The sequence below is a fragment of the Mobula hypostoma genome, chromosome 2, assembly GCF_963921235.1.
Source record: "Mobula hypostoma chromosome 2, sMobHyp1.1, whole genome shotgun sequence".
NCBI lineage: Eukaryota > Metazoa > Chordata > Chondrichthyes > Myliobatiformes > Myliobatidae > Mobula > Mobula hypostoma.
Window position 1 is genome coordinate 41,103,524 of NC_086098.1, and position 15,351 is coordinate 41,118,874.

At 39.8% G+C, this 15,351-nt stretch overlaps 1 protein-coding gene across 6 annotated transcripts in view; it reads left to right on the plus strand.

Annotated features, from left to right (window-relative positions):
• Positions 1–15,351, plus strand: part of asxl2 (ASXL transcriptional regulator 2) — a 206,354-nt gene that overhangs the window by 137,283 nt on the left and 53,720 nt on the right. For all 6 annotated transcript variants that reach the window (XM_063036057.1, XM_063036095.1, XM_063036076.1 and 3 more), the window contains 2 exons: positions 8,194–8,312; positions 13,942–14,056. In XM_063036057.1, coding sequence (XP_062892127.1) covers positions 8,194–8,312; positions 13,942–14,056 — 234 coding nt within the window. The remainder of the gene's footprint in view (positions 1–8,193; positions 8,313–13,941; positions 14,057–15,351) is intronic.

The window sequence follows — 15,351 nt, forward strand, 5'->3', positions numbered from 1 at the left end:
TGAGGTTAGAGATAGAATCAGGTGCATGTCAGTTCTGGCAAGGTTTGTTTGTCATTGCTTCCTACATAGTAAAACCTAACATCATGAATGGCTGTGATACTTCAACACCTTCTATGCACACTTCGAAATGGAGAATAAAACTCGGCCTGTGCAAATCTCTGCAGCATCTAGTGACCCTGTGATCTCTGTCTTGGAGGCTGACGTCAGAACATCCTTCAAGAGGGTGAACCCTTGCAAGGCATCAGGTCCTGATGATGTACCTGGTAGGGGTCTGAAAATCTGTGCCAACTGGTGGGAATGTTCAAGGAGGTCTTCAATCTCTGACTGCTGCAAGCGGAAGTTTCCACCTGCTTCAGAAAGGTGACAATTATGCCAGAGCCTAAGAAGAACAGGCCGAGCTGCCCGTGCAGCATAGGTTCACAAGGTTAATTCCCGGGAGGGCGGGACTGTCATATGTCGAAAGATTGGAGCGACTGCGCTTGTATACTCTGGGATTTAGAAGGCTGATAGGGGATCTTATTGAAACATATAAGATTATTAAGGGATTGGACACGCTGGAGGCAGGAAGCATGTTCCCGCTGATGGGTGAGTCCAGAACCAGAGGCCACAGTTTAAGAATTAGGGGTAGGCCATTTAGAACGGAGTTGAGGAAAAACTTTTTCACCCAGAGAGTGGTGGATATATGGAATGCTCTGCCCCAGAAGGCTGTGAAGGCCAAGTCTCTGGATGCTTTCAAAAAAGAGATAGATAGAGCTCTTAAGGATAGCAGAATCAAAGGTTATGGGGATAAGGCAGAAACTGGATACTGATTGTGGATGATCAGCCATGATCACAGTGAATGGCGGTGCTGGCTCAAAGGGCCGAATGGCCTACTCCTGCACCTATTGTCTATTGTCAATGACTATCACCCAGTGGCACTCTCATCCACTGTGATGAAGTGCTTTGAGAAGTTGGCCATGCCTAGAATCAACTCCTGGCCTATTACCGCAATAGGTCGACAGCAGATGCAATCTCACTGGCTCTGTACTCAGCCTTGGATCATAACTGCGTCATGCTGCTGTCTATTGTATACAGCTCATTGTTCAACACAGTCACACCCTCAGTTCTAGTCAGCAAGCTCCAAATCCTGGGCCTTTACCTCCTACCATCTGGATCCTTGATTTGTTCACCACAATCTGTGGATCAGAAATAACATTTCCTCTTCGCTGACAATCAACACTGATATATCTCAAGGATGGATGCTTAGCACACTGCTCTACTCTCCCTAAACTCAGGACTGTGTGGCTTGGCACAGCTCAAATAGCATCGATAAATTTATTGGCAGAGTTTCAGATGGTGATGAGGAGTGTACAGAAGTGACGTAGATCAACTGGTTGGGTGGTGTCACACAACAACTTTGCACTCAACTTCAGTAAAACCAAGAAATTGATTGTGGATTTCAGGAAAGGGAAGTCGAGGGAACACACCAGTCTTCATCGAGGGATCAGCAGTGGAAACGGTGAGCAGTTCCAAGTTTCTTGGTATCAACGTCTCTTAAGATCTAATCTGGCCCAACATATTGATGCAATTACAAAGCAGGTACAACATTAGGAGTGTGAAGAGACTTGGCATGTCATTAAGGACACTCGCAAATTTCTGTGGTGAGCATCGCCGCCTGGTATGGAGAGGCCACTGCATGGGATTGGATAATGCTGTGGAAAGTTGTAAACTCAGCCTCCCCAGCATCAGGGACACATGTGCAAAGGCTATGCCTCAGAAAGGTGACATCCATCATCAAGGACCCCCATCACCCAGGACTTGCCCTCTTCTCATTGCTACCATTAAGGTGGAGGTACGGGAGCCTGAAGGCACACACTCAGTGTTTCAAAAACAGTTTTTTCCCCTCCATTATCAGATTTTTGAATGAATAATGATTCCACGAGCACAACCTCTCTTTATCTTCCTCTCTTGCACTACTTATTTAATTTAATATTTTTATATTTATACTTACTGTAATTTATAGTTGTTATGTATTGCACTGAACTGCTACTGCAGCAAAGCAATAAAGTTCATGATGTGTGCCAATGATATTAAACCTGATTCGGATCTCTTGACAAGCAGGATCAAAGTCTGCACACGTTTTTCTGGTAATCTTTGTTCTCTAGTTGAGAACGTAATTCTATTCTGTTTGTCTAACTAAGAATAAGCTTGGAGGAACTGGACAAGTTAGGCAGCATCTGCAGAGGGAAAGGGACAGATGACATTTATTTGTCCAGCTGAAAGGTCTTGACCTGAAATGGCAGCTATGCATTTCCCTCCACAGACACTGCTCAACCCACTGAACTCCTTGAGCCTTTTGTTTATTGCTCCAGATTCCGACATCCGCAATATCCTGCGTCTCCAGCAGCATCTAATTTTTTTAACCAAAAGTTGTCAGTACGATGTCACATCTAGTACTTGGGCAGATAGGTGTCAGCTCTGATCACTGTAGAAATGTCCCTCTGAAAGGTTCTGGCCTGAAACGTCGACTGTACTTTTTTCCATAGATGTTGCCTGGCCTGCTGAATTCTTCCAGCATTTCGTTCGTGTTGCTTGGATTTTTCAGCAACTGCAGATTTTCTTTTGTTTGTACAATTATATTTATTTACATTTCCTTCTCCTTTTTCTTCCAATGTCTTGGTGTTAAAATGCAGTAATTAATAGCAGCAATTGGCATTAGAACTTCCCTAGGAAACCTCTATGGTTTGAACATCAGTGCTTTCAGCTTGGACCTATGGAATCTAGCCAAGCCAATATCAAGGGTGTGACGCTTGAGTCTTGAAGAATTTGAACTTGTGTCATTTGCAAATATTTGTGCTAATGTGGGGGTAAAAGATGAATGGGAAGAAATGAAACAGCCATGACCTCTCATTTTAATTTATCACCTCACATTCAAAAGAAGACTGACCTACTTTTCTCATTACATAAATCCACAGGGTTTTGTGCAACTAAAGGACATCTTATAAAACATGATGGATTTACAGTCGGTCTTATCAATGCTATCTTGCTGGCAACACTTTAATTTTTGGTTCATAATAATGTACTATATAATGCAGGCCAAGAATAGATTTATCAAAGAGATTTGGTTATGGCCTCTTTCTCAAAGTTTATGAGGCATTTTGAGGAAAATCTGCACATGAAGTACACCCTGTACCTAATAAAATGGCCACTGAGTGTATGTTTGTGGTCTTCTGCTGCTGCAGCGCATCCACTTCGAGGTTCGATGTGTGTTCAGAGATGCTCTTCAGCACACCACCATTGTAGCGCGTGGTTATTTGAGTTCCTGTCGCCTTCCTGTCAGCTTGAACAAGTTTGGCCATTCCTTGACCTTTCATCAACGAGGTGTTTTCCTGTAGAACTGCTGCTCACTGGATTTTTTTTTTGTTTTCTGTACTTTTTTTTTGGGTTTTGTTTTTTGCACCATTGTCTGTAAACTCTGACACTGTTGTGCATGAAAATCCCAGTAGATCAGCAGTATCTGACACCGACAATCATTCCACAGTTAAAGTCATTTGGTGCACATTTCCTCCGCATTCTGATGTTTGGTCTGAATAACTGAACCTTTTGACTATGCCTGCAGGCTTTTATGCATTGAGTTACTGCCACATGATTGGCTTATTAGATATTTGTATTCGTGAGCCGGTGTATCTAATAAAGTGACCACCTGATGTACATGGTGTGATGTAGAACTGACTGCCATGCAGCGAGCTATCATGAAAAACAATGGCATATGGCATCAAAGATGAACATAAGAAAGGTGTACGAGAATAGGCAGACTACATCAAACTTCTGAAACTTGTGTAGTGATAAGCATCCTGTGCACATTATAGAAACATAGAAAATAGGTGCAGGAGTAGGCCATTCGGCCCTTCGAGCCTGCACCGCCATTCAGTATGATCATGGCTGATCATCCAACTCAGAACCCTGTACCTGCCTTCTCTCCATACCCCCGATCCCTTTAGCCACAAGGGCCATATCCAACTCCCTCTTAAATATAGCCAATGAACTGGCCTCAACTGTTTCCTGTGGCAGAGAATTCCACAGATTCACCACCCTGAGTGAAGAAATTTTTCCTAATATCAGTCCTAAAAGGTTTCCCCTTTATCCTCAAGCTGTGACCCCTCAATCTGGACTTCCCCAAAATCGGGAACAATCTTCCTGCATCTTGCCTGTCCAATCCCTTTAGGATTTTATACATTTCAATAAGATCCCCTCTCAATCTTCTAAATTCCAACGAGTATAAGCCTAGCGGATCCAGTCTTTCATCATATGAAAGTCCTGCCATCCCAGGAATCAATCTGATGAACCTTCATTGTACTCCCTCTATGGCAAGGATGTCTTTCCTCAGATTAGGGGACCAAAACTGCACACAATACTCCAGGTGTGGTCTCACCAAGGCCTTGTACAACTGCAGTAGTACCTCCCTGCTCCTGTACTCGAATCCTCTTGCTATGAATGCCAGCATACCATTCGCCTTTTTCACTGCCTGCTGTACCTGCATGCCCACTTTCAATGACTGGTGTATAATGACACCCAGGTCTTGTTGCACCTCCCCTTTTTCTAATCGGCCACCATTCAGATAATAATCTGTTTTCCTGTTTTTGCCACCAAAGTGGATAACGTCACATTTATCCACATTAAATTGCATCTGCCATGAATTTGCCCACTCACCTAACCTATCGAAGTCACCCTGCATCCTCTTACCATCCTCCTCACAACTAACACTGCCGCCGAGCTTCGTGTCATCCGCAAACTTGGAGATGCTGCATTTAATTTCCCTCATCTCAGTCATTAATATATATTGTAAACAACTGGGGTCCCAGCACTGAGCCTTGTGGTACCCCACTAGTTACTGCCTGCCATTCTGAAAAGGTCCCATTTATTCCCACTCTTTGCTTCCTGTCTGCCAAACAATTCTCTATCCACATCAATACCTTACCCCCAATACTGTGTGCTTTAAGTTTGCACACTAATCTCCTGTGTGGGACCTTGTCAAAAGCCTTTTGAAAATCCAAATATACCACATCCACTGGTTCTCCCCTATCCACTCTACTAATTACATCCTCAAAAAATTCTGAGATTCGTCAGACATGATTTTCCTTTCACAAATCCATGCTGACTTTCTCCGACGATTTCACCACTTTCCAAATGTGCTGTTATCACATCTTTGATAACTGACTCTAGCATTTTCCCCACCACCGATGTTAGGCTAACCGGTCTATAATTCCCCGGTTTCTCTCTCCCTCCTTTTTTAAAAAGTGGGATTATATTAGCCACCCTCCAATCCTCAGGAACTAGTCCAGAATCTAACGAGTTTTGAAAAATTATCACTAATGCATCCACTATTTCTTGGGCTACTTCCTTAAGCACTCTGGGATGCAGACCATCTGGCCCTGGGGATTTATCTGCCTTTAATCCCTTCAATTTACCTAACACCACTTCCCTACTAGCATGTGTTTCCCTCAGTTCCTCCATCTCACTAGACCCTCTGTCCCCCACTATTTCTGGAAGATTATTTATGTCCTCCTTTGTGAAGACAGAACCAAAGTAGTTATTCAATTGATCTGCCATGTCCTTGTTCCCCATAATCAATTCACCTGTTTCTGACTGTAAGGGACCTACATTTGTCTTAACCAATCTTTTTCTTTTCACATATCTATAAAAGTTTTTACAGTCAGTTTTTATGTTCCCTGCCAGTTTTCTCTCATAATCTCTTTTCCCTTTCCTAATTAAGCCCTTTGTCCTCCTCTGCTGGACTCTGAATTTCTCCCAGTCCTCAGGTGAGCCGCTTTTTCTGGCTAATTCGTATGTTTCTTCTTTGGAATTGATAGTATCCCTAATTTCCCTTGTCAGCCACGGGTGCACTACCTTCCCTGATTTATTCTTTTGCCAAACTGGGATGAACAATTGTTGTAGTTCATCCATGCGATCTTTAAATGCCTGCCATTGCATATCCACCGTCAGCCCTTTAAGTATCATTTATCAGTCTATCTTAGGTAATTCACGTCTCATACCTTCAAAGTTACCCTTCCTTAAGTTCAGAATCTTTGTTTCTGAATTAACTATGTCACTCTCCATCTTAATGAAGAATTCCACCATATTATGGTCATTCTTACCGAAAGGGCCTCTCATGACAAGATTGCTAATGCTTCCTCATTGCTCAATACCCAGTCTAGAATAGCCTGCTCTCTAGTTGGTTCCTCGACATGTTGGTTCAACAAACCATCCCGCATACATTCCAAGAAGTCCTCTTGCTCAGCACCCTTACCAATTTGGTTCACCCAATCTATATGTAGATTGAAGTCACCCATTATAAAGAGCATAATTAATACCAAGTGTAATTGGAAGGCATCCATCTAATTTTTATTTTTAAGAATGTTCACTGGCAGATCTGATCACTTTAAATTCCCCTCAAGGATAATTTTTTTTTTAAAGTAATTAAATTCACTACTGCGAAGCCTGTTCCGGTGATGCCTACACTGAAGAAGTTTAAATCCTCCCTTCGACGGGAGTTCAGCGAAACCATCTCTCACTGCTCCCCATCTGTAATCTCTTCGGCCATTTTGGATCTCCCCCCCCCCCACTTTCAAATCTCTTACTAGCTCTTCCTTCAGTTAGTCCTGACGAAGGGCCTCAGGCCGAAACGTCGACTGTACCTCTTCCTAGAGATGCTGCCTGGCCTGCTGCGTTCACCAACAACTTTGATGTGTGTTTCTTCTATTTTACAGTTATTTTCCCTGAGTTCAATCATCAGAATGGCAGTGTTATTGATGATAAAGAATTGTGCTTGAAAATGTCAGCCATAGACAGGGAAGACGGTTTTGTGTGGGTCCTCGTGCTGCTTTTGTTGTGCACTTGCTGATCTTTTACACCCTGGCTACTTAAAAACTGCAATGAACTTATTCCACATAAGCCTGCTAAGCAAGATAAGAACCCGTGGAATTAAAGGAAAGATACCAGCATGAACAGAGGATTAGCTGACCAGCAGAAAGCGAAGAGTGAGAATAAAGGAGGCCTTCTCTGATTGGCTGCCAGTGACTAATATGTATATTCTGCAGGGGTCAGTGTTGGGCCTGCCACTTTTTACATTATATGTCAATGATTTGGATGATGGTATTGATGGCTTTGTGGCCAAGTTTGTGGATAATATGAAAATAGGCTTAAGAGCAGGTAGTGTTAAGGAAACAGAGCCTTCAGAATGACTTGGACAGAATAAGGAATTGGAAAAGAACTGACAGATGGAATAAAGTGCAAGGTAGTACGTGGTCATGCATTTTGTAGAATAAATAAAGATGCAGACTACTTTCTAAATGGGCAGAAAAGTAAAAAGTCAGAGCTGCAAAGAGGCTTGGGAATCCTTGTGTAGGATTCCCTAAGGATTATCTTGCAGGAGGAGTCAATGTTGAGGAAGGCAAATGCAATGTTAGCATTCATTTTGAGAGGAATAGAATATGAAAACCATAATAGAATGCTGAGGCTTTATAAGCTTTGGTCAGACCACATTTAGAGTGTTGTGAGCAGTTTAAAGCCCCATATCTAGAAAAGCGCATGCTGGCATTGGAATGGTCCAGCGGAGTTTTCATACAAATTATCCTGGGAATGAAAGGGTTAATGTATGAGGAGCATTTAATGGCTATGGGCCTATTCTCACTGGAGTTTAGAAGAATGAGTTGGGTAGGGAGTATCTCATTGAAAACCTATTGAATATTGAAAGACCTAAATGGAGAGAATGTGGATAGGATGTTACAAATTGTGGGAGAATCTCAGACCAATGGGCACGGTCTCAGAATAGAAGGATGTCCCTTTAGAACAGAGATAAGGAGGAATTTCTTGACCCAGAGGTGGTGAATGTGTGGATGGCTTTGCAGGACAAGTCATTGGGTATATTTAAAGCAGAGTTTGATTGGTTCTTCATTTGTAAGAGGGTCAAAGGTTATGCAGAGAAGGGAGGAGAAAGGGTTGAGAAAGAAAATAAATCAACCCTGATAAAGGATGGAGCAGACTCACTGGGCCAAATGGCCGAATTCTGCTCCTATGTCTACGGTCTCACTGGAAAATTAATCAAGCATGCTATTACCCTGTACCTTGGATTATTGAAATGTTGAAACTTTGAAAATTGTCTGTTAACATTATGGATTTTATTCACTATATTAATTTTCCAATTCTTTTTTCAAGTCTCATCCAGGTTATCATCTCAACCAGCCTCGCCTCAGGAAAGCTGTCCCTCTCCCTCCATCACTCAGAATAAGGTTATGTCTCCATCCCAGAAGCACAGCAAGAAGGCTCTCAAGCAGGTTAGCCTTTCAAATTGTCTCTTGTGTCTTCTTAGTAGTCTCATAAATATCCCAGACTTGGTGCCAACAGTTGAATTATTATTAACTTAGCTGAACAAATAAAACAAATTTCAGCAAATTTTAATATTTGGAATATTTTGTCCAGATCTTTATTATACTTTATACTTTATCATTATCCTTTCAGAAATGTTAGGCCAAGGACAGTTGCAATTTTTCTGATCTAATATTTTGTTTTAAATATTCTAAGATAATTTAAAAAATAATGTAAAATAAAATGGAAGTTTTTTTTCTGTGTATTCTTTAAATGCCCATGCCACTGATTGTGAGAAAATTGAAAAAGAAGATATCCTCAATTTAAAAAAAGAGATTGAAGGTGTCATATTCTCCAGTTTCAGAACCCATATCAGCAAATATTTTCAATGTGTTGATAAGACCATTGTAGATTTCATATGATCTTTATAACGGTTTAAGTTAACGGTTTAAGTTAATTGTGCCAGTTTTATTCTGATAAAGAAATGATACACATACAAATGAAAGCCAGATGAATTAAGACTTCCTTGCCCAATGTTTCCAGATTCTAGAGACATGAAACAGAAGGACAGGGTACACATTATCAGAGTCTACTGTGATGGGGATCATTGGGACTTGGCCCAATCTATATGCCTGTAATGCTGCTGCAAGCAATGTTTCTTTGTACCTGTATCTTGTCGTACTTGACAAAAAAAAACTCTACTTCAGGAGCTCATAGAAGTATCTGGAGTAATATGCAAATTAACAGTGTAAGCCGGGTGTTGTAGCCAGAGAATGCAAGATAATGATTGACTTAAACAGTAGATGTCTCCTGTAGTGTCCAGCAATAATGCATCTGGGTTGCTACTGTATGTTGCTCCAGAAAACTATCTGAGTGTCCTGACAATAATTACTTGGTTTACAGTTTAAGCAGTGTCCTCTGGAGGGAATCCCATTGGAGTTTGACAGTCACGTGGTGGCAATCTTAACTTTTATGGGTTGAATATACATAAGTACTCTTATGGGTGGTATTTTTGTTCTCTTTCACCTTGTGGGTTGGAGGTTGGGGATCTTCTGAGGGTAATACATAGTTCCAATCCAGCTGAGGTCCCCTTTCGCACCTTACGAAGAGATTGCTGTCTTATGCCAGCTCTGCCACTGTAGAGGCCAGTGGGCTGTCATTCATTCCCAGTATCCGCTTACACAAGAAAGCGTATCCACTGTTGAATGGCCTTGCTGGAATTAGGAATCCAAGGTGGTCATTTAATGTTCTGTGTAAGTTTTGTCCATTTATAAGATGACTGTGAATAAATTGGAGATTGCACTATTTCCCAGGGAAATCCCCTGGAATTAGAAATGGAAGCAAGTGGAAGCCATGTTGATTCATTGTGTTGTGAATGGAACAGACATGAAGTTTTATCAGTAATTTGAAGGAGCATTTTATTGTAAATAACTTATCCATCTGTATCAACCTCCTTGGTTCTGCTGCTTTCTTGATCAACACAGTCTAATCACTGTACAGTATTATTCTTAACATCAGAGAAAAGTAATGCTCCAATCTCGTGTTAAAAAGTAACTATCAATTCAAGTGATTGCCAACGGAGACTTGAATAGTGAAATAGTTTGTACATTGAGGCGTCTCTGGAAGTTGTCGTTTTTTGAAACAATGTTGTAATTTCTAAGCACAAAGTACATTAAAAAAAAGCTTCCAGTTGTCATTTCCCTTGAGGCTATCCAAATAAAAGTGTTTTATGTTGTTATGCTTTAAATAGTATAAAACCTTCACATATTTTAATACTGGCAGGTACAACAAAATCGGTGTAAATGTGTTCCGCATTAATGTAATGTGTGGGCACGTGGCCAAGTGGTTAAGGCATTCGACTAGTGACCTGAAGGTCATAAATTCGTGCCCCAGCCAAGGCAGTGTGTTGTGTCCTTGAGCAAGGCACTTAACCACACAGTGCTCTGCGACGACACTGGTGCCAAGCTTTATCGGCCCTTGCCCTTCCCTTAGACAACATCGTTGTTGTGGAGAGGGGAGACTTGCAGCATGGGCAACTGCCGGTCTTCCATACAACCTTGCCTAGGCCTACGCCCTGGAGAGTGAAGACTTTCCAGGCGCAGATCCATGGTCTCACAAGACTAATGGATGCCTTATTTATATTAATATAATGCATGATTAAGCAAAACTTGTATTTAATCAATGCTTAGTTAAAAATTGGTCATAATTGGTGGTTGTTGCATTGTACTTGTGTTCGTGATGTGGTACGGTGTTCCTCAGTTTTCATGTTGCATTCAGTATTCAACAAACCCTTTCCAGGAGCACCTCATTCAAATTCAAGTTTATTGTCATCTTGACTGTACATGTATACAACCGAATGAAACAACATTCCTCCAGACCAAGGTGCACAACACATATAAAAAAAAATTGCCACAAATAAGTCTCTCAGCCTGAGGGAAGAAGATATTGCCCTATCTGGCAGTCTAGTCCTGATGTTCCTGTACCTCTTTTTCTTGACAGTAGTAGATCAAGGAGATTGTGGGATGGATGGTCGGGGTCCTCAACAGTGCTTTAAGCCCTTCGTATACAACACTCCCAGTAAATGTCACAGATGGGTGGGGGGGGGAAACGTGAAAATGCATACCCTTAATTCAAATTAAACAATATTAATGCATTGATTCTGGGTGAAGGCCCGATCCATGAAAAGACTATTGGGTTGACTTGACATCTTTTGAAGGACCCAGGAAGAAAAATGTTCGATTCCTTGTCGTTAATTGAAAAAAATAATGATGGCACAATGACATTGGCAGAAATATGTACTGCATTAAGACCATAAGATATAGGAGCAGAAGTAGGCCATTTGGCCCATCGAGTCTGCTCCGCCATTTAATCATGGGCTGATCCAATTCTTCCAGTCATCCCCACTCCTCTGCCTTCTCTTCATACACTTTGATGCCCTGGCTAATCAAGAACAAACAGACACTGCATTGATACACCTCTTGTGTGGAGCTAGATAATATTTGGGCAGTCATATTACCCCACTGGAAAAATAATCTTGTCTGGTAATGAATCAGACATGTGTATTTTGTTTAACCAGTTCATTATGTGCTTGATATCATTCGGTGGTTTGTCTGAGGCCAGTTATTTCCTTTAACTTACCAAGTGCACAAACACTGAAAGCACTCGTCAGAATCAAGTTTAATATCACTGGTATATGTCGTGAAATTTGTTGTTATGTGACAGCAATACATAATACTGTAAATTACAGTAAGAAATACATATACATTTTAAAAATATTAAGTAAGTAGTGCGGGGGGAGAGAGATAGTGCTCATGGGTTCACTGTCCATTTAGAAATCTGATGGCAGGGGGAAAGAAGCTATTCCAAAATCGTTGAGTGTGTGCCTTCGGGATCCTGCACCTCCTTCCTGATGGTAACAATGAGAAGGGGTCATGTCCTGGGTGCTGGGGAGGCTGGTGCCCATGATGGAGCTGACTGAGTTCACAACTTTCTGCAGCTTATTTCGATCCTGTGCAATGACCCCCCCTCCACCCCCCAAAACCAAATAGTGCCAGAGCCAGTTAGAATGCTCTCCACTATACATCTGTAGAAATTTGCGAGTGTGTTTGATGACATGCTAACCCTCCTCAAACTCTTAATCAAATATAGCATCTGTCGTGCCTTCTTTGTAACTGCATCGGTATGTTGGGCCCAGATTAAATCTTCAGGGATGTTGACAAGTAATGTCATATTTTACAAAGAAAATTAACTGCTCTAAAAATTGGTTAGCATGTCATTTTGAATAACTGCTGACACTTGCATGCCATAACATGTCAAATGGTATTCCTTATTTTGATTTCACCTCCTTTTGATTTGGGATTTTTTTAATGTCTTTTCTTCTAGTAGTGCTGGGTACAAAGGAAATACTGCTTTCTTACTTTGTTCATTTTCCCAAGTGGTTATGATTAATTAAGAATTATGTTTATTGTCACAGGTTGTAATAGAAAAGTTTGTATCTTGTGAATAATTTTCCATCCGTATTTTGCATTATTTTAACATGTAGATTATGAATGTTAAACAAGTCTGTCACAATTTAGACATTTAGTTCTATTAATTAGATTAATTAGTATAATTACTTTTATGTATTTATCCCTGTTAATATACTGTATGTTGTTTATTTCATTTTTAAAATCTTTTTATTTATAATCTTCTACAGCTATAAAATATAAAAGTTCAACAAATTAGTGTACATATATATATATATATATAATTAATAAAGCTGAAGGGAAAAAAGGTTGTATATGCTAATGAAAAGAAAAATTTATTTAAGAAAAAGAAGGAAAATAGAGAACCCCAACTAACTAAAAAAAAACCCCACTAACTACAAAAGAAATAAAAATCCATTAGGAACCAACTCCTGGAGCAATACATCTTACAATAATCTATAAATATAAAAAAAGAAAAAACAGCAACCGCCAAATCACATTTATATAACATAAAATTGGAAGGAAACCATATAAATTAATTCAAATTAAATGATAATCTTGGCAAAAGAGCCCCACCTTCTCTCAAAATTGAATCGGGGATCAAAAGTTCTACTTCTAATTTTTTCCAAACTAAGGCATAACATTACTTGGGAAAACCATTGAATTAGTGTAGGGGCAGATATATCTTTCCACTTCAACAAAATAGCCCTTCTTGTCAACAGTGTAACGAATGCAATTACATGTTGATTTGAAAATGAAATACCCTGAACATGATGCGGAACTATTCCAAATAGAACAGTCAATGTATTAGGTTGTAAATTAATTTTCAAAGCTTTAGAAATTGTAGAAAATAAAGATTTCCAAAAAGATTTCAATGAGGAACATTACCAGAACATATGTGACAAAGTAGCTACTTCATTTTTACACCTATCACAATAGTTGTCTATATTAGGATATATTTTGGATAGCCTCTCTTTTGCTAAATAATAACGGTGAACAATTTTAAATTGAATTAAACAATGTTTGGCACATATCAAAGAAGAATTAACCATTTTCAGAACTCGTAACGAATTTTCATTAACAAAAGCCATATTAAGTTCTCTCTCCCAATCTTGTTTAATCTTTAGTGAGAGTTTATCTTTTTGTAGTAAAAATAAATTATAAATTCTACCAATGAAACCTCTCACTAAAGGATTCATACTGAAAATAGTACCCAACAAATCAGATTCTTGCATATATGGAAACGTAGAAACACTTTTGTAAGAAATGTCTAACCTGAAAATATAGCAAGAAATGTGTATGAGAGAGAGAATATTTCCTAATTAACTCTTCAAAAGTCATCAATTGACCATTACTAAACAAATCTGCAAAAGAACAGATCCCCTTATTTCTCCGTAAAAGAAAAATGGGATCAGTAATTGAAGGGTTAAATAGCAAATTTCGAAACACAGGGCTAGACAATTTAAATTGTTTAAAATTAAAAGAGTTGTGAAACTGAAACCAAATCCGTAAGGACTGTTTAATAACGGTAGAGATTTAAATTGAGAATTTTAACAAGTTGTAAGGGTAATGGAGTTTATTGTTTAATTAACATAATTGACCAGATAGAACTCTTTTTTTTAAATACACACAGGCTTTGAAACAGCAGCAACAGAGAAAGCAGTGTCGTCCTGGTTTAACAGTGTCCTCCAACTCACGGCTTTTGGTGAAGTCTGTGAAAACCACTGATCAAGCAGGCTCTAAGACTGGTATGCTTTAAACTTATTATATTTCCCACAGATGGTAATTTCTTCTCCATAACAAAAATGATAATGTCACATCATGTGTTATTTTTGAATATATTGGATTTTATCCCATCCAGTTGATTTATGTACCATTTGTATTTGCACTGCAATTTCAGTTAAAAATTACAACTTAAATAACTGATCAGCATGCAAGAATTGTGAATGCATGAGGACCATTTGCTAGTTTAAAGCATGTGGGGTCTAACCACTAATGTCGGTTAAATACAGTTTTGTGAACAGAGTTTTGTGAGGATTTGTGGAAGTGGGTCCCAAAACATGTTTTTGTCAGTGCAACTCTTATCTGTAAACTGTGGGATATGAATTGATGCAACATGAAGTCTTAAACAGTGCAGTTGGATGTGGCCACAAATGCCATAAGGATACTCTGAAGTTATTTGTAATCATGATGAGCTTACATTTACAAAACATTTAATTTACCGAAAGAAAGTTTTCACAAAGGCAGTTTTAACAATAACTTCAGTTCAAATCCCAATGTTATCTCCAAGGGATTGAATTAGTTGATTCAAATCAACAGTATTTTGGAGAATTACATGCTTTATTGAATATGCCTTCTGAAGAAATTAATGTAAAATAGGTCCTAAATATGGGGGTAAATCCTCTGCTTCTGCTCTTGGAGCACACATCGCAAGCAGATGCTGTGAATTCCCAAACCAATTTCTTTGTCTATTAACATTTATGAATAGAAAATGATCAACTCTCTGTGTCATCCCAGTGTATGCCATTAGTCATGGTGCAAAACTACTCCAAGCAATGACGGAGCACGGCAGTACAAGTTCAATTTTATTGTCATCTGTTTATATGTATATAAAACCAAACAAAACAACATTTCTCCAGACCATGGTGCACCCTCGCAACACAGCACACACAGCACCCAAACCAAAATATTACCATAAATGTGCAAGTAAACAGTCCCGTATAAAATAAGCAGCACTTCGACCTCGTGACGAGACCACGGTGATGGCAGGGTATTCTTTAGTCTCACAACCTGAGGGAAGAAGCAGTTACACAGTCTGAGTCCTGATGCTTCTAATCCTCCGTCCTGACAGTAGATTGTGAGATGGGTGGTTGGGATTCTCCACAATGCTTTGGCCCTTTCATCTGCAACACTGGCGGAAAGTGTCACAAGTGGGGGGAGGACACCCTATGATCCTCTCGGCAGTTTTTACTATCTGCTATAGCATCTTGCGGTCTGAGTCCTTGCAGGCTGGTGTTGCAGCCAGACAGGACACTCTCAAGGT